The sequence below is a fragment of the Nymphaea colorata genome, chromosome 1 (assembly GCF_008831285.2).
Source record: "Nymphaea colorata isolate Beijing-Zhang1983 chromosome 1, ASM883128v2, whole genome shotgun sequence".
Taxonomy (NCBI): Eukaryota; Viridiplantae; Streptophyta; class Magnoliopsida; order Nymphaeales; family Nymphaeaceae; genus Nymphaea; species Nymphaea colorata.
The window spans coordinates 4,050,612-4,070,842 of NC_045138.2; the positions used below are offsets into that span (position 1 = coordinate 4,050,612).

Genomic DNA, 20,231 nt, shown 5'->3' on the forward strand with positions numbered 1-20,231 from the left:
ATCCTAAATCTAAATATGAAACACTTTATAAATGTCATCATGGGGACATCATCATCATCATGAGTTTGGGAAGGTTGATGGCATTCCCTTGCAGCACGAACAAGTTGTACTTCTAGTCAATGGTCAGATCACGAAACTTGGATGGGATAAATAAAATTTTGGATTAAAAAAAAAAAGGTTCATGCATTCAAACGTTTTACATACTACAATGAGGAATCCGATAAATGTGAGAAAGAGGAAGTGTAGGTGATGTAGAAGTTTGTGGTTTGGGAATTTTTGCCGATTTATTTAACACCAATCATAGACTTTGCCAGCCTGTAGAGCACTTCCTTCGTCTTCCTTCTCTTTCCACTTTCAGATTTAAGCAGTCGTGGACCTAAATTTTTTTGGCCTTACTTCCTCTTCCTCTCGTTCCATTTTCAGATTTCCAGTTCTCTTCCTTTGCTAGCTCTTTCTTCTACCAAGAAAAGATGAAAAAAAACAGAGGAGATGACAACAGTAATCAACACCCTTGTGCAAACACCTATTTCTGTTCTGTTAGAGGCTATAGCCAGCTTGTTGGAAGAAAAGGTGGATTTCATCTTGAATGCCGAAGACGATCTCAAGGTGCTCCAGGAGAAGGTGAGATGCTTTCAAGAGGCCCTCAAAGCCACAGATCACTTTTTCAGCAATGAGCGCAACAGAGATCTGGAGGGACAGCTGAAGGATGTTTTCAATGATGCCCAGGATATCATCGAACGATACCAAACCACAACTGCACTTTGCAAAAGGGACAAGGTAAGCAAGCCCTGGACCACTCTGTGCTCTTGCTTTAATTAACATGTATCTACATGTTACCAACTTGGGAATGAAATTAAAAAGATCAACCAAAGGCATAATGAAATTGAACAACATAAGGAAATGGTGGATTTGCTCAACACAACACCAAAAATTAAGAGTGAGGATGCTATTGGTGGGGAACATGACAATCCTCGAGTGACAACCCATCTCATAAGTAGTGCACAACCACCCATGGGTAGGGCAGATGATAAAGAGAAAGTAAAAGAACTCTTGTTTTATGGCTTTAAAGAAAGTAGTGCGCTCGGAAAAGATGGTGTTTCTATTGTATCCATTGTAGGTCAAGGTGGGATTGGGAAAACAACTCTTGCAAAAATGGTTTTTAATGAAGTCAAAGAACAGTTTGGGAACCGCAGGTGGTGGGTTTGTGTTTCAGAGAAGCCAAATCGTATGGGTTTGCTGAAAAAGATACTAAAGGAAGTATGCAAGGAATCAGTCAGAGAACTTAAGGGTACCTATTCCTTAAGTGATTTGTGCACACGATTGCAGAGCAAGCTGTCAAAGAGCAAGTTCATATTGGTCTTAGATGATGTATGGGAATTAGATGGGTGGTGGGGAGACATAGCAGGCATCCTATTGGGAGGTGCAAAGGAAAGCAAGATTTTGATCACCAATAGAAAGGTAGAAGTCTCCCAAGCAATTGGTGCTAAAATTCATAAATTGTCACAAATGTCTTTCGATGAAAGTTGGAGTTTGTTTCTGCGTGTGGCAAAGAAACAAGAATATGAATTAGAGAGTCACCATTTGAAACGTATTGGGGAGAAAATAGTGGCGAAATGTGGTGGCTTGCCACTTGTTGTCCAGACGGTAGGATCCTTAATGCGTACAAAAAGGATGACTAAAGATGACTGGGAAAGCGTTGAGAAGAGTGAGATTTGGGAATGGAAGATGCCTGTCTCAACATCATCATCCTCTGAAATATGTGGTAGCATTCTTCCTGGTCTCATGCTGAGCTACGATGACTTGCCACATTATTTGAAGAGTTGTTTTGTATATTGCTGCATTTATCCAAAGAATTATGAAATAAAAAGGGATAGATTGGTCATGCAATGGATGGCACATGGATTGATTGACCAAAAGAAAGCCATTGATGTGGAAGTGACTGCTAACCAGTGGATTAGTGATTTGATAAATCGGTTCATGATTGAAGAAACTGAATATAAGGATCTCAAATTGCATGACATTTTGCATGACCTTGCCTTATATATAGGTGGAAAGGAATATAGTCATGCCTCTGCTACTGAGCACACCCGCCATCTATCATTACTTGGTGTCGACGATGCCGATGCGCAAAAGCATAATGCCTCAGGAGCAGCAAATAAGTTGTGCACAATATTGACGAGTGAGTTGCCTTTGGTTTACGCTAAAGACTTAGCCAATTTCAAGTGTTTGAGGGTGTTATCATTGAGGGAATGTCGGATCGATGAGCTGCCAAAGTCCATTGAAGACCTTGCACTTCTAAAATATTTGGATCTAAGCCATTGTCATGTGAGACGGTTGCCCAGTTCAATCGGCAGACTCTGTAACCTGCAAACATTGGATTTAAGTAATAGTAGAATTGGAGAGTTGCCCAAGGAAATGGGCAAACTGTGCAACTTGAGGTATCTTGGCCTAAAAGATGCAGAGGAATTGGAATTTGTAGCTGAAGGCCTGGGGAAGCTTACTAATTTACGGACCTTGCATAGGTTTAGGGTATGCGATGACAAGGGGGATACAAGAGGATGCAAGATTGAGGAAATAAAAGACTTGAATAAACTAAAGGGGGAATTGTCAATAGAAGGTTTGGGTGGGGGAAGGGTGAAAGTAATTGATGCAGAGAAAGCAGAGCTTAAGGAGAAGCATGAGCTAATTAGGGTGAAATTTGACTTTGAGGTGCGAGAGGATGATAAAGTTGGTAGTGCTTCTGAACAGAAGGGCTTGCTGGAGGCTTTGAAACCTCCACATAGCATAGAGAGGTTGGAAATTTGGGGTTATACAGGAGATAGGCCTGCGTGGTATTCGGACACCAATTGTGGGAAGCTGCAGACACTATGGCTTCTAAGTTGCCCATCATGGGACACAGTGACAGGAATTAAATCATTGGAAGAATTGGGGGTCAGCAACTGCCCAACATTGTGTGAATTACGGAGCATGCCTTTGCTGAAGTCCTTGGAAATTTGGGAATGTGATGGGCTCAACACGATTGGTGACTTGCCGGCATTGGAGTCGTTGGATGTGAACAGATGTGAAAAGCTGAAGACTCTCGCTAACATGCCTGCATTGGAGTCATTGGAGGTGAAGAGATGTGGTAGGGTAGAGCAAGTAGCTGATGATCACATGCCAGCATTAAAGAGGTTGTGGTTGTCTGACCTGAACATTTTGAAGCAGCTCCCTACTCGCCTTCCTTCACTTGAGAAACTAAGTGTGAATAATTTGCCCAACTGGGAATCAACACTTACTTCTATGCCATGCTTAAGAGAGGCACACTTTTACAAATGTCCAAAGATGCAAACAAAAGGCTGGATTTATGCTCTATTGGAGATGGCGGGGTATGACGGTCAAGCGATTCAGCTCCAAAGGCTGTCAGTGTGGAATTGCCCAAGTGCAAGATTGGGATGGAAATTGCTTGAGCAACTACCTAACCTCGTTGAGTTGGGGTTGGATTCAGAATCAGCAGTACTACTGCCATCGCCATTGCCATCACAAGTATCGACATTTCTACCCTCCCTTACATGTCTGTATTTGAGAGACAATAATGTTAATGAGGAGGTCAAATGGGGAAGGGTGCCTGAGTGGGTGTGGGGTCTCTCTCAACTGGAGGAATTGAAACTAAACTCCTTCTCTGAGGACATCAGTTTGGGAGGCCACTGGCAATGCTTCCTGAAACTGAGAAAGCTGATGCTTTCTAAGTTCCCCAATCTGAAGTCTCTGGTGGACGTGAATGTTATTACTCCCCAACAAAATGAAACAACATGTGCCACCGATGCACAGCAACAGATCGCCTGCCTTTCCAACCTTCAATCGTTGACAATTGACTCATGTCCAGCACTCCATCTGCCGCAGGAGTTAAGCGACCGTCTTGCGAAAAGATTAGACATAGATTAATTATTTTGGTTAAATATGTGTGTTTCCATTTCGTTGCCTCTTCTTTCTCTCTCTCCATCTCCCTCTTGCTTGACTTGGGTCGGGTAAACTGAGGTGTTGTTGAACTGAACTGGCGTACCTTTTATGCATCAACAGAGTCTTCTCTAGCTGTTTTAACTTACTCAAAAAGATGACCATCTCTCTCATTTGTTTTTTTGTAATTGAAAACAAATATCAATTATGTGAATATGGTCCCGTAGCAGCAGATACCATGTATAAATCATAAATGCGGTGCTGTTTGGGTCAAATAGAAGGCAATGTTCTTTGGCTTGAATCGGTTTAGATACTAAAAATGACCTTTTCCTTTAAGAAAATTTTAAAAATTGCTTTGTTTTATATACATCAATTGATGCACAAAGGCTCCCATTAAGAAAACCTTTAACAAAGACAAAATTGCAAATAGAAAAAAGTAAAAAGACTATAAAAGACATTGCTTTTTAATAAGTTACCAAAATGTAGTTCCCTCCTTTAATGCATTGGATGCATGCAACTTTCTCTGGAAGCCTTGTTGCTAGAGTTAGGCACTGGGCTGCCATGGACGGTTCACTCTTGACTGCTAGAGTTGCTGGGTTAACTTCTTCCTGAGGCAGGCAGACATGCTACAATAAGTGGATGCAGGCAAGAGTGAGAAGGGCGTGGCCCCATACTGAACTCTGGACCATGAGATAGCCTCCGTGGATGTGTATGATGGCTCTTGTCAAATGTGGCAAGTAGCAGCTGGTTCAAGGGTAGAGAGATAGATGCAGGTCAAGCCAGGGTATCGTGTGGACCTCTGACCATCCAAGTCCCAAGTATCGTGCTGTCTGGGACCTAGCAGTGCAGATCTTCTCGCATAATCCATGGAAGAAGGCCTGCCAATATCATGAGGTTGCCGAATAACATGTTCATGCCAGTCTGTAATTAATGATTGCCTTGGCTACAGGGAGGCACGAAGACACATGAAGGATAATCAGACGGGGCTTTGACCTTACTTCAATCTAGTATGCCTTTCTCGTGGTGGTTGAAGTTGCCAACATGTATGGCCTTGAGTACCATAGGTGCTTGGGCGGAGGAGGAGGTCCAAATTAAAGTTTCTAAATTTTGACAAACACTGAAATATACTTTTTCAAAATTTTTATATAAGACAAGTGAAAATTTCTAAAATTTACTTGTAAAATTATTTTTTTTAAGAAGGGCCAAGGCCCTTGTGGGCCCCTCTTAGCTCTGCCCCAGCATAGGTGAGAGCAGATCGTTGAGCTTGTCATTTGCTTGTAAAGGGTTCCCTCATAGCCAAGAGACTATGACTGTCCCTAGATCACTTTGCAAGCGCTCTTGTTTAAACTTCGGCCATGGTGGATCATGGAGGCTCTCCATGGTTGTTGCAGCAAGCCAGGAATAAGGTTTCAACGTGAAATTTTGGAACAATGTTTGTTGACCTTAGTACCTTCAATTTGATTTGTAAATTGTATAAAATGTCTACACAATTACAAAACCCCCAATTTTACCCTAATTTTTTTTATCGCCAGATTCCAGCGCTTTGTGAACAGATTTGGCGTCAAATTTGGACCACTCTAATTCAAGTACACTTATACTTATTTGTAGAATATTATTTTGATTAGTTGTCATTTGATTGTTTTATTTAGATATTTGAATGTTTCTCGTCCCCAGCCTTTTTAGCCACTCACCAAGTGTTCACCAAATTATTTAAATGAATGAAAAGTCATATTTTACCAACGGACTGTCTTGCTGTCAGTAGAGTTCTTATGGCAGGCAACTAACTTGTTGGAAATAATAGATTATTACCGATGCGAGAGGACGTTGGCAATAGTCAATGTTTACCTATGTTTAAGTCATGCCGATGATACCTTACAACGGCACTTTTGTCTAGTGTCTTGAATTTTTACCAACAAAAGAACAAAATGTCGGTAAAACCATTACGATATGCATTCTATTTTCACCGACATTTTGTGGCCGTCAGTAATGCTTAGTTTTTTGTAGTGCTAGCTAAACTCTTGCCCAAGGCATCCCCAGCTCAAGGCAGTCCCCTGCCCAAGGCGACCCCTGCTCAAGGCGTCCCCTGCCCAAGCAACATTTGCTTGGCGTCCCCTTCAAGTCAAGCTCAGCCGGGCCTCCCTTCTTCTGCCCTGTTCTGGGCGCAATGCCAACCCGTGGTAGCCTCAATCCTCGCATCGACACAGGTCAGTTTTCTCAATAGATTTAATTGCACGGCTCCTTATTCAACGAAAAAATAAGCAATGGGTTTTGCCGAGCAACCATTAGGGCTGGCTGCAGGGGAAGATCAAACTACTTTCACCATGGCCGGTGAATCACAGCAGCCACGGTGGGGTGGTCATCATCCTCCCATAAACAAAAATCGATTTTTAAAGAGTCGTCCTACCTGTGCAAAATTCGAAAGAGAAGACCACTATGGCTTGGAAGAAAATGTTGTTCATTTGTTTATGTGAATGAATGTTTTAATGATGTATGCAAAGAAAAAAAGTGAAACAAGAACGGTTTCCTTACTCCTTGGATGAGCAAGGAATTAGATTTCATTATCTTATCAAATCGATTCCACCAAGAATCAAATCCCCTCAATATATGAGTGTGGTCTATATTGTAAACGGAATATATCAAGTGCAATGAACCGGTCTCAACCCATTAGTTTCTGAAATTTTCAGAAATCACCATGATTTTGAAAATCAGCAATTAACAAAAATATCTAATCTTGTTGGGTTTCCAAAAAAAAATCCCTAGATCCAAAACAAAGACTTTGATCAAGTCCAAAACCAGAAAAGAAATTCAAGTTTCTACAAAACCCATTCGGGAATACCTATTTCAAAAAATTCAACCATCTCCCAAAATCATGCCATTTTCCAAAATCAATATCAAAATGTTCCATCCCACCCAAAGAGAAAATTTGTCAAAGCTCAATTCATCCAAATTTTCAAACAAATGAATTCCTTTTGCCTATGATCAAGTAAAAAATAAGTTGAAATCAGCCTGTCAAATGAATTTTGAAATCTTATTCCAAAACTAAAATTTCAAAACATAAGCTCAGGGACAGTACCTCCAAACGCCTCCTCCACATCAAGGATGGGATTGGGGAACGTCTTATATTTTCCACCTCCAAGATGGACCTATGTGTATGTGAGATCACATTTAATTATGCATAGTGAGAAATAAAGTGAAGCATGAATATCATATAGTTTATTTCATGCAAACATGCACTCACTCCATGAATGCACCCACTCATATTCACTAAAATCTTGGTCGGAGTTGCTACCATGATTAAGTCATATTATGACAAAAACTTGATCACCTCGCTTATTTTGACGTAGAAGCACAAAATTTTCAACATGGATATAAAACCCGAACTTTCAAAATCAATTTCAAAATTATTCCATTTGATTTTTTCTTAAAATCAAACCCATTTTCAAATCCAAAAATCTACTCAAGCAAATTTTCATAACATTGACTAAAATTCCAAAAAGAATCAAAATTCCAATTTTTCCAATCAAGAAAATTCTCCTAAAACTAGATTTGGACTCTCAATTTCAAATTTTCTAATATCATTTCAATATCAAAACCAACCAAATAAAATAAAATCTCTCAAAAAACCAAAACTAGATTCAAATATCAACATCTTAAACCCAAAGATGTTTTCAAAAAGCCTGAATTGATCGAGTTCCAACCATTCCAAACCCAAAATTTCATCTCAAAGATTCGATTCTCAAAAATTTCAACTAGAATTCAACTATCCAGTCCAATTTTTTCAAATTCAATTTTGGCTTCAAAACTGAATTCCAGTACATGTATACGTATATAACATGTATATATGTATATATATATAAAAATTAAAATCAAGAGAAATGCTAAACGTAAGAATATCACGAAGATGTATTTTAACATGTACATATTCGTAAGGGGTTTTCCCAAGGTGGACAAATCCCAACCTGAAAAAATCAACATAAAACAAAGAGATCCCAATTCAAGCTCTCATTCTTACCATTCATTCGCATATTTAAAAAAAGAAAATCAGTCCACCATCCATCAACATCATCTCAAATATCAATGATGCACACATTCAATGAGCAAAAAAATAAAGAATCATATTTCAAAAATAAATGGAGAAATAAAATTTATTTTGCTTTGCTTATACTCCTAGTGCACTCAAGAGTGGCTCTTGACTGCTGATAGGAGACCCTTAGAGCTCTCTTGCATGACTATAGGAAGATGGCGAAGGGAAATGAAAATAAATGAAAATGAGAGGATGACTGCATACCTCTAATGAAAGTACTTTTAGGAAACGAGTATTCTTCTCCACTTGATCCTAAAGCTTCATCGAGTGACGTTCCAAGTTGTTCAGCATTTCTCTTCGAAAGGTCTTGTTGTACTCTCTTGAATAGTGAAAGTCGGAGAAGCTTGCTCCCAAGGTTGGAGAAAAATAAGAAGTAAGATGAGAGAAATTGGGAAAGAGAGCTAGGAAAAACACTTTAAGTCTTTAAATGAGGAACTACTAGAGGTTTCATAAGGCTTAGCTCATGCCCAAGAGAGAACATTTTAAAGGTATTTGTAGAGAGTTTTGGATCCAAAGCTCAAAATTTAATTTTTTGTAATTTCAACATTTTCATGTGAATTCTAAGTATTTGAATTATTTTAAATTTTTTTAAGATATGTCTTGACGAAATGAGGTTGGCCCTTAACCCTGAAAACATATTGGGGGTGTAGGCAGGACTAGTAACCACACAACTGACTAAAAACCAGTCTTTTAGCCAAAACAGGGCCTCTCTCTCTCTCTCTCTATATATATATATATATATATATATATATATATATATATATATATATATATATATATATATATATATATAGACACACACACAACTAACTGTATGACAATCTTAACGTTATGTCCAAGGTTGGATCTGGTAAATCAATTCAAATACGAACTTTTGCAACCTGAGTCCAAATTTAACCATGAAGTCCAGCAAATTGTTTGTAGATCCATACTGTTTGGTCATACCCAATACCAAAATAAATTTGGATTTAATATCGTATCTGCAAAACGTTTTTACATAATGCAATCAGATAGACAAAAGTTTACAAGAAATCTAACGAACCTGAAAAGGGGAACTCTAAGAGCCGTAGGAATCTTGGGTTGGGGAACCTTCTGTCAGATTTGCTTTGCAGCCGACACCCATTTTGAGTGTAAAATATTGTTAACTTTTTTCCGTCAAGAAAGATAATTTTTTTTGTCAAATTAATAATTTATTAAATTGGATGGTAAAAAATGTGAGCATGTTTTTGTTATATGCTTGTTTGCATTTAGCGTTGATAAGGTATAGTGAGTAAAGCATTCCTACTCCAAGAGCAAGTTCTGCATGAGAAAATATATTTTGTTTTACATTTATCGTTTGGTCATTTATAAAGCTTACTTCTTGAGATACAAATCTCTATTGCCTCCACTATTTAGTACAACATTGTTAATCAAGGAATACTAAAAAAAATTGCTTAAATTTAGATGCATTTATAAATAACAACATCACAATTGGAAATTTGGATTTAGAAAAGAACAAGACCAAGCATCTAAGCTTTTTACATAATAGAATCAGACAAATAAATAGCCTATACTTTACAAAGGGGAAGTCCAGGTGACATAGAAGATTGGGGTTGGGGGATTTTCTCGGATTTGTTTAGCAGCAATATTCATGGCTTGCCTCTTTTCTTTAACTTTTTTTGGTTCTTTTCATGTGAGACCCAGCTTTGATTGCCCGCACACTGAAAGAATCCAAATTTTCTTCTTGTATCTATCTGTTTGCCAGTCTTATTGTAATTGGCGTGATACTGCACCGGTTATCTAACCTCATGTACCTATTGTTGTGATGCCTACTGTCAATCAATATGTCTAATGGAATTTGTCTCTTTAACATGTCAAACTTGTTTTGCCCAGTCGGAACTCGGACTGATTGCCATCATCTAACCTAATAGTTCCAACCTGTTGTGGACTTCGTCAAATAGCACGTTGTTTGCCAACAAGGGCCATGCGGACCTGGCTGGATGAAACTCAAGACCTTCAAGTTCAAGCAGGTCAAGAGTTCATTACTCTAGGTGTGTCTCTTGGCACAAAATGTTAAGGATCTGCCTGATCTTAGCCTGACTATAAGATAAACAGTAGATCTCCAAGCATCATTTGGGTCCCAATTTTTGAGTCTCTTGATGCTTTAGAAACTTACTCCGTTCCTCTTTTGATTTGTTCGGCCTGAGCGAGCGAGCTGTAAATCACGGCCACAAGATGCTCAATTCTGAACTAACCTACCCTTGCTAGTGCCACCTGATCTTGCGATGTTGCTATTTGTTAGGTGAAGTGTAGGTGACATTGAAGATTGAGGTTAGGGGACTTTTCCAGATTTGTTTAATTGCAATCATGGAACTTGCCAACCTATAGAGCAGATGGGTTCACCATAGTCTGTTAAGAGTTATCACCGACTCAAGAGTCATCACCGACTCTCACGAACCATCTTCAGCTTTCTCTCTTTAAGTCGGTGGCTATTAAAACAAAAATTAAAGAAGTCGGTGGAAGCATCCACCACCGACTCCCTCTCCCTATAAATAGGGACGTTGGGGCTTTTTGTTAGTGTGTGAAAAAATTGAGTGTGGTTGAGTCTTAGTCTATGTGCTCACTTTGTGAGCTTGTGAGGTGTGTGAGAGTTGTGCTCAATGCAAGAGTGTCGGGCTTGGAGGTATTTGGGTGTGGAAGTTCACTACGTGAGCGAGGTGAGTTTTCTTGAGCCTCCTTGTAATGTTTATTTTGATGAATAAATAGTTGATATTTTAAAGTATACTCTTCCAAAGTTATTATTGAGTATCATTTTGGACGTCGAGACTTTGCTGGATTTTCTCTGCATAAATTTGAGTTTGTAGCTGAGTTATATTTAGAGCCCACATTACGTTTTCCAACAAGTGGTATCAGAGCGAGGTTCTATCCGAGGGCCGATTTATTGGAATAGTTATATCCTGAAATTATGGCGGCATTAGCGGTTGCATTAAACAATATTGAGAAACTTAACAATAGCAATTATGGCTATTGGAAATCCTCTATGGAGTCATATTTTCTAGGACAGGAATTATGGGAGATAGTATTGGGATCTGACACTAATATTCCTGTCGATGAAGAAGCTAAAAAGAAATGGATGATCAAAGCAGGGAAAGCTCTATTTGCAATTAAAGTATCAATTGAGAAAGATTTATTAGAGCATATACGAGATGCTACGACTCCTAAAGAAGCATGGGATACTTTTGCAACCTTATTTTCTCGAGCTAATGATGCCCGCCTACAATTGTTAGAAAATGATCTAACTACATTAACTCAGGGAAGCATGTCGATAGCAGAATATTTTATGAAGGTTAAAAATATCTGTAGAGAGACATTTCAAATTGATCTTGAGTCAAAGATCACTGAGGCCCATATGCGGAGGATACTTATTCGCGGACTTCGTCCAGAATTTAGCAGTTTCATAATTGGTGTTCAAGGCTGGCCAGTTCAACCAACTTTGTTGGAGTTAGAAAATCTCTTGATCAATCAAGAAACATTAGCGAAGCAAATGGTCGGGCTTTCTCTCAAGGGAAATAATGATGAAACTTTGTTTAGTAAGGGTCAGAGATCACGTTGGCCAGCTAAGCCAGTCATTCGGTCTCCAAGTAGGAATATTGCCGAAAAGAAAGAGAAAAATATAGAAAAGAAAACAAGAGAAACTACACAGCAGTGGAGACCAAAGATGAAATGTTTTAGATGTGGAAGGCTGAGTTATTTTGCTCGTGACTGCAGGGTTATAATAAATGAAGGAAATACAGTCACGACGAGTAAGCAAAATAGGGGAGCTAATGAGACTGTACAGAAAAATTCGTTTTTGTACTCATTGGAGGTAAAAGAAAATATTATGCAAGAAGGATGTAATTCCGCCCATACAAAACCAGTAAAAGAAAAAGAAGAGAAGATCAATTATCAAACTGATTGGATAATTGATTCTGGATGCTCAAACCATATGACTGGTGATAAGAGCAAGTTTGTAAGTATCAAAGAATATGATGGAAATTGGGTTGTTGTTACTGCTAACAACACAAAGTTCTCAGTGGCACATATTGGAGAAGCAGAGGTTGTAGCCAATTTTGGCAAAGACAGGATTTTACGGAACGTTTATCATGTTCCAGGAATGACTAAGAATCTGTTGTCTGTGCCACAACTAACAGCTTTAGGGCACTATGTTGTGTTCGGCCCAAATAATGTGAAAGTTTATAGAAATGAAGATATTCAAGGGACTCCCATGTTTGAAGGAAGGAAAGTTGAGTCAATATATATTTTGTCAGCAGAAACAGCATATATTGACAAAGCAAAGAAGCATGACACTGCAGATATCTGGCATGAGAGACTCACTCATGTTGTATACAACAAACTTTGGGAGATGTCTAACAAGGGGCAGTTGATTGACCTGCCCAAGCTTGAGGTACGAACAGATAAAGTATGCCCAGGATGTCAATATGGAAAGGCGCAGAGGAGGCCATACAAAGAATCAAAATATAGAGCTAAAGCGCCATTCGAGCTTGTGCGTTCAGACATATTCGGCAAGGTACCAGACCCATCAGTTGGAGGTAAGTGGTACTTCATCACTTTTATTGATGATTTTTCAAGATATACTTAGTTTTATTTTATGAAAGAAAAATTTGAAGCACTTGAAAAATTTAAGGAGTTTCATCAAATGGTGAGAAAAGAACTTGGGTATAGAATTCGGTGTCTACGTACCGATAATGGTGGCGAATATACATCAGACATGTTTATGGCGTACATGAGGCAACATGGTATTCGTAGGTAATTTACATGCGCCTATACGCCTCAACAAAATGGAGTGGCAGAACGGAAGAACCACCACATAGCAGAAACATGTCGAAGTATGATACATGCAAAGAACATGCCACCAAGATTTTGGGCTGAATGTGTCAGCACTGCTGTGCACGTAATTAATCGACTACCAATGCCGAGATTTAATTTTAAGTCTCCATATGAAATGCTTTATAAAAAAAAGCCATCTGTAAGTTATTTTCGAGTATTTGGTTGTGTTTGTTATGTATTTATATCTGAGCAGCACAGGACTAAGTTTGACAAAAAGGCACAGAGGTGTGTCTTTGTTGGATATGATCCATATCGAAAGGGATGGAGATGTGCTAATCCTAGCACAGGACGAGTTTATTTTCTCGCGACGTCATTTTCGATGAAGCATCATCGTGGTGGTCTGAAGAAAAGAAGACGCTTCCAGACTCTTCAATTTTTGAGAAAGATGTTCCAAACAAAATACAGTTTGAGATGAATCAAGGAGAGCCTCAGTCTGAAGACATAGAAGCAAGACAACTAGATAAGCAAGTTCAGATGCTTGAACATAGTCCAAGACGAGAAGAACGTGCAGATCCATGGAGAACAGGAGTCAGTCCAATCCAACAAAGAAGTGCAGAAGAAGAAAGACCATCACAACTCGAAGAGCCAGAAGGAGCTCCGATAGCACTAAGAAGATCAACGAGAATACGAAAACCAAATCCCAAGTATGTAGATGCAGATTGTGCCATTATGGAGGAGATCGAACTAGTTTCCTTTGAAGAAGCAAAAGATGTTGAAAAGTGGCAATCAGCAATGAATGATGAAATGAAGTGACTAGAACAACGAAACCTGGGAGCTCGTTCCAAAGCCTACAGGAGTAAAGCCCATTACTTGTAAGTGGGTTTACAAAATAAAAAGAAAGACAGATGGCTCAGTTGATAGATACAAGGCTCGACTAGTCGTGAGAATATTTTCTCAACAGTATAATATTGACTTTGAAGAAACTTTTAGTCCTGTTGCGAAAATCACATCCGTACGTGTTCTGATAGCCATTGCTGCAAGCAAATCCTGGAAGCTATGGCAAATGGATGTGAAAAATGCATTCTTATATGGAGATCTCGACCATGAAATCTATATGGAGCAACTTGAAGGATTCAAATCTCCAAACAAGCCAGACTACGTCTGCAAGTTAAGAAAAGCACTCTATGGACTGAAACAAGCACCAAGAGCATGGTACGGGAAAATATCTGAATTTTTGGTGTTTAGTGGATTTCAAGTCTCCTCAGCAGATTCAAGTCTCTTCGTCAAGGCAAGAGGTACGAAACTTACCATTTTTTTAATTTATGTTGATGATCTAATTATCACTGGAGATGACAATGAAGAAATTAATCTCATTCGTGAACATCTCACGGTGAGATTTGAAATGAAAGAGCTGGGGGAGTTGCGACACTTCCTTGGATTGGAAATTGATTACAAAGCTCAATGATTATTTTTAAGTCAAAAGAAGTATGCTCATGACTTACTTCATAAGTATGGTATGCTCAGTTGCAAACCTATCTCAACACCAATTGAGGTAAATGCAAAACAAAGAATTGATGAAGGAGACAAGCTGGACGATGTTACTATGTATCGACAATTGGTTGGAAGCCTAATCTACTTAACATTATCAAGACCAGACATTGCCTATGCAGTTGGTGTAGTGAGCAGGTTCATGCAAACTCCAAGGAAGACACATCTAGAAGCAGTAAAAAGAATATTAAGGTATATCAAAGGAACTCTTGACTTTGGTATACTTTATGAAAGAGGGACAACTTATCAAGTTGTTGGTCATTTTGACGCAGACTATGCAGGAGACTTATCAACATGAAGATCAACCACTGGATATACATTCAGTCTTAGAAGTGGTGCGATTTCATGGTGTAGTAAGAGACAGCCAACAGTTTCACTGTCTACAACTGAAGCAGAGTATAGAGCAGCTTCTCAAGCATGACAAGAATGTGTGTGGTTGATGCGATTGCTGAAAGACATTAAACAAAACGTGGATTATGCAGTGAGACTGTACTGCGATAATCAAAGTGCAGTCAGACTTGCAGAGAATCCTGTCTTCCATGCTCGAACGAAACATATAGAGGTGGAGCATCACTTTATTAGAGAGAAGGTACTCAAAGGAGAGATTCAGTTGCAGCCAATCGCTTCAGAAGATCAAGTCGTTGACATCTTTACCAAGGGCTTACCAATACAGACATTCGTGAAACTTCGAAGAATGTTGGGAATCATAAGTAGAGAGTCGGTAATGAGGGGGAGATTGTTAAGAGTCACCACCGACTCAAGAGTCATCACTGACTCTCACGAGCCATCTTCAGCCTTCTCTTTTTAAGTCGGTGGCTATTAAAACAAAAATTAAAGAAGTCGGTGGAAGCATCCACCACCGACTCCCTCTCCCTATAAATAGGGACGTTGGGGCTTTTTGTTAGTTTGTGAAAAAATTGTGAGTGTGGTTGAGTCTTAGTCTATGTGCTCACTTTGTGAGCTTGTGAGGTGTGTGAGAGTTGTGCTCAGTGCAAGAGTGTCGGGCTTGGAGGTATTTGGGTGTGGAAGTTCACTACGTGAGCGAGGTGAGTTTTCTTGAGCTTCCTTGTAATGTTTATTTTGATGAATAAATAGTTGATATTTTAAAGTATATTCTTCCAAAGTTATTATTGAGTATCATTTTGGACGTCGAGACTTTGCTGGATTTTCTCTGCATAAATTTGAGTTTGTACCTGAGTTATATTTAGGGCCCACATTACATTTTCCAACATAGTCCAAATTAAGCCATGGCCGTGCACGTTACACTTCTGATGAGGATAACAAATGGCTTTATTCTTTCTTATAACCTTAAATGTATTACTCTTACATAAATAGTGTGGTCATGACAGTGTAATGGCAGAACTAATTCATGGAGTGCAGTACTCTACTATTTATAGGTATTCATCACTGTCCATCTGCACTTTTAAAACTCGTCTTCCACATTTGAATTCGAAACATAAAAATTTATTTGTTTGAACAAAAAAACGAGACTGGTTACATGACAATTTCAAATGAGTAATTTGAATTGTTTTAAGTTTATCCAAAAATGAGGGTCGATGATGTTCATTCTATGTCCCATAACTTTTCTTTTCTACCGATCTTTTTCATTTCATAGGTGGAGAGTGTGTGTGTGTATTATATACTAATGAGAGAGAGTGTTTGTATATATATGTAAATATATATATGGAGGGAGAGAGAGAAGATCAGGAAAGATCATTATGGTTGACACTAGAAAACAACATTGTTATGTTTTTAATTTCAACAAATAAGAGAGAGAGAAAGAGAAGCCCAAAAAAGATCATTGTTGTTGAAATTAAAAACATACAATGTTGTTTTCTATTGTCAACCATAATGATCTTTCCTGATCTTCTCTCTCTCCCTCCATATATATATATACATATATATACAAACACTCTCTCTTGTTAGTACGCCTATCTCTTGTATTCTAACTCACGAAAAATGTTAATGACATTAGCGGTGGGGTATGATGGTTTCAAACTTATTTTAATCTCAATCATTAACTTGGTTCACCTACCAAATTATTTTTAAGATAGCATCTAAGTGGTTAGATCGTTAAAACAAAACATTTTCAATGTTCCATTTGGACACAAGTAATTGTTCCTTTGTTTGGACCATCATTGGCCATTGCAACCGAGTCCAAATATGACTTTCAACTCCAGGAAATTATTTGCAGCTGCTTTTTGGTCATACGCAATATCGAAATAAAATTGGATTCAAGATTGTATATGCAAACTATTTTTGCATAACGAAATCAGATAAACAAAAGATTAACAAGGAATCTGACGACCCTGAAAAGGGTAACTCGAGATGTAGAAGGCTTAGGTTGATAATCTTTTCACCGGATTTATTTAGCAGCATCTAAATTAACTAATTTAATTTCTTCATTAGTACAACTTAATAAAAAAATGTATGATTGAGTGTTTTTCCCATGTGCTCCATTATTATAAACATGTCACATCACTACTATTGATGAGAAAATTCGTGTCAATGGCAGAAACATGGAAGAGAAAAAAAAGCTGCAACTTGAATGTAGCTAGTCTATAGAACAGACAAAAGAGTGGAAGCCAGGGCTGGATGTAATTTTATATTAAAGCCACTTGCTGTCGTGCTGTCTAAATTAAAGGGAGTGAGAGTGCCATTGCATGTACTCTACCATTGGCAAGCCAACCATGTGGAGGTGGAGCTACTCGTCAACAGTAATATAATTGTGGCAGCGTGGTCTTTATATTTAGCTGTTTGCCCTTCTTCCCCACCACTCGAAAATTGCTTCTCTTCCTCTTGCTCTTCCATCAACTGAGAAACTGGCGAAGATGGCACTAGTAGTCGATGCAGTTGCAGAAATAGTTATTTCTAATCTCTTGGGGTCTGTAACCAGTTTATTGAAAGACAAGGTGGACCTGATTTTGAACGCCAAAGATGAAATCAAGAAGCTCCTGAGGAAGCTTGAACGCTTGCAGAAGGCCCTTAAAGAAGTAGATCGCAAGCCCTTTTTCAGCAACGAGCGCGATAAAGATCTGGAGGGAGAGCTGAAGGATGCTTTTTATGATGCCCAGGACATCATCCAGGAATACCTAACCATAATTGAGCTCAGCAAAAGGGATAAGGGTTCTATGTCTTCATGGAACAAGGTAAGAAAGCCCTGGATCACTCTGTGCTCTTGCTTTAAAGAACATGTATCTGCTTCCTACCAACTTGGAAATGAAGTTAGAAGGATCAACGAAAAGCTTGATGAAATAGAAAAAAATATTAAAACGATGGATTTTGTCAACACAACTCCAAAAGAGAGTAGTGGTGAGGGTCCTATGGGTGGTGTACGTGACAATCCTCGAGAGACAACCCATCACATAGGTACTGTTCAACCACACCTAGGCAGGGCGGACGATAAGGAGAAAGTAAAAGAACTCTTGTTTGATGGCTCTATAGAGAGTAGTGTCCTAGGAAAACGTGGTGTTTCTATTGTATCCATTGTAGGTCAAGGTGGGATTGGGAAAACCACTCTTGCAAAAATGATCTTTAAGGAAACCGAAGAACAGTTTGGGAAACGTAGGTGGTGGGTTTGTGTTTCGAAAAAACCAAACCGCACAGATTTGCTACAAAAGATACTAAAGGTCGTGTGCAAGGGATCAGAAAGAGAACTTGAGGGTGTCACTTCCTTAAGTGACTTATGTACACGACTCCAGAGTGAGCTTTCAAAGAGCAGGTTTTTGTTGGTCTTAGATGATATATGGGAATTAAGTTGGTGGGGTGGAGAGGTAGAGGACACCCTGAGGGGAGGTGCAAAGGAGAGCAAGATTTTGATCACCAGTAGATACATAGAAGTCTCCCAAGGGATTGGTGCTAAAATGCATAAACTACCAGAAATGACTTTTGAAGAAAGTTGGAGCTTGTTTTTGGATGTGGCATTGAAAGAAGAAAATGAATTGGCGAGCCACAATTTGAAAGATATTGGGGAGAGGATAGTGGACAAGTGTGGTGGGTTGCCGCTTGTAGTCCAGACTGTAGGGTCCTTAATGCGTACAAAAAGGATGACCGAAGATGCCTGGAATAGCGTTGAAAAGAGTGGGATCTGGGAATGGAGTATGCCTGCAGCCTCATCGTCTTCCTCTCAATATGGTGACATTCTTCCTGGTCTCATGCTGAGCTATGATGACTTGCCAGCGTCTTTGAAGAGTTGTTTTGTATATTGTTGCATTTATCCAAAGGATTATCAGATAGAAAGGGACTTATTGGCCATGCAATGGGTCGCGCATGGATTGATTGAGGAAAAGAAGGGCATGGATGTGGAAGTGACAGCGAACCAATGTATTGATGATTTGATAAATAGGTGCATGATTGAAGAAACTGAAGAAGGGGATGTAAAACTGCATGACACTTTGCATGACCTTGCCTCATATATAGGTAGAAAGGAATATAGCCATGCCTCTCCTACTGAGCACACCCGCCATCTGTCATTGCTTGATATAGATGATGCAGAGATGCCCATGCATAATGTTTCATTAGTAGCAAATAAGTTGCGCACATTGTTCTGTGCATCCTTGCCGTCGGAACACTTCACCAACATCAAGTGGTTGAGGGTATTGTCATTGGAGGAATGTGAAATGGATGAGCTGCCAAATTCCATTGAATGTCTTTCACTACTAAAGTATCTCAATCTAAGCTATTCTGACATGAAACGGTTGCCCAGTTCAATCGACAGACTTTGGAACTTGCAAACGTTGGATTTAAGTTATAGTAAAATTGAAGAGGTGCCCGAGGAAATAGGTAAACTGTGCAACTTGAGGTATCTTGGGTTGGAAGGTACAGAGGAATTGAAATTTGTAGCCGAAGGCTTGGGGAAGCTTACCAATTTGCGGACCTTAAAAAGGTTTCTTTTATGCAATGACAAAGAGGATAGAAGAGGATGTAATATTAAGGAACTAAAAGACTTGAACAACCTAACGGGAAAATTGTCCATAGAAGGTTTGGGGGGTGCTAGAAAGGAAATCAATTTAGGAAAAGCCCAATTGCTTAAGGAGAAGCATCTTCTAACTGGTTTGAAGTTTGATTTTGAGGAACAACATGATGACAAAGTTGCTGATGCTTCTGAACAGAGTTGTATGCTGGATGCTTTGGAACCTCCACATTGCCTCAAGAGCTTGAAAAACTAATAAGCATTACTTCATTGGAAAAACTAGAGCTCAATAAATGCCCAGCAGTGTGTGAAATAGCCAGCATGCCTTCTCTCAAATCCTTGAAGATTGGGAGCTGTGATGGACTCAACACAATTGGTCATGACATGCCTGCCTTGGAGTCATTGGAGGTGGACGGATGTGGTAGACTAGAGCAAGTAGCTGATGATCACATGCCAGCTTTGAAGATGTTGAATTTGACTAATCTGAAGGCTGTGAAGCAGCTTCCTACTCATCTTCCTTCACTTGAGGTACTGACAGTACAGGATTTGCCCAATTGGGAGGGGTGGCCAGCAATTGGATCGAGGGAAACAACAATTTCTATGCCATGCTTAAGAGAGGCGGGTCTTGAAAATTGTCCAAAGGTGCAAACACAAGGCTTGCTTTATGCTCTATCCGAGCAGGAGCATGACTATGAGCCTCAGCTCCAAGAATTGAGAGTGTGGGATTGCCCAAGTGCAAGATTGGGATGGAAATTGCTCAAGCAATTGCCTAACCTCACTGACTTGAGATTGGATAGGGAAGCTTTGGAATCAACACTGCCATCGCCATTGCCATCAGAAGTATCAACGTTTCTACCCTCCCTTGAGCATCTAACTTTGACAGACGCGAATGTTGATAAGCTCAAATGGGGAAGGGTGCCTGAGTGGGTGTGGGGTCTCACCCAACTA

General features: G+C 39.3%; 2 protein-coding genes across 2 annotated transcripts; both read left to right on the plus strand.

The window, feature by feature from the left end:
• Nucleotides 1-345: 345 nt before the first annotated feature.
• LOC116265010 (disease resistance protein RGA2-like) lies at nt 346-19,549 on the plus strand. Its single transcript, XM_031645521.1, has 3 exons — nt 346-777; nt 5,938-6,137; nt 16,887-19,549. Exon 3 carries the CDS (start codon nt 17,203-17,205, stop codon nt 19,537-19,539), a length of 2,337 nt encoding a protein of 778 aa, XP_031501381.1. The 5' UTR covers nt 346-777; nt 5,938-6,137; nt 16,887-17,202; the 3' UTR covers nt 19,540-19,549.
• Nucleotides 771-5,103, plus strand: LOC126409536 (disease resistance protein RGA2-like). The gene has a single exon (XM_050075489.1). The coding sequence runs from the start codon at nt 901-903 to the stop codon at nt 3,919-3,921; it is 3,021 nt and encodes a 1,006-aa protein (XP_049931446.1). The 5' UTR covers nt 771-900; the 3' UTR covers nt 3,922-5,103.
• Nucleotides 19,550-20,231: the final 682 nt, after the last annotated feature.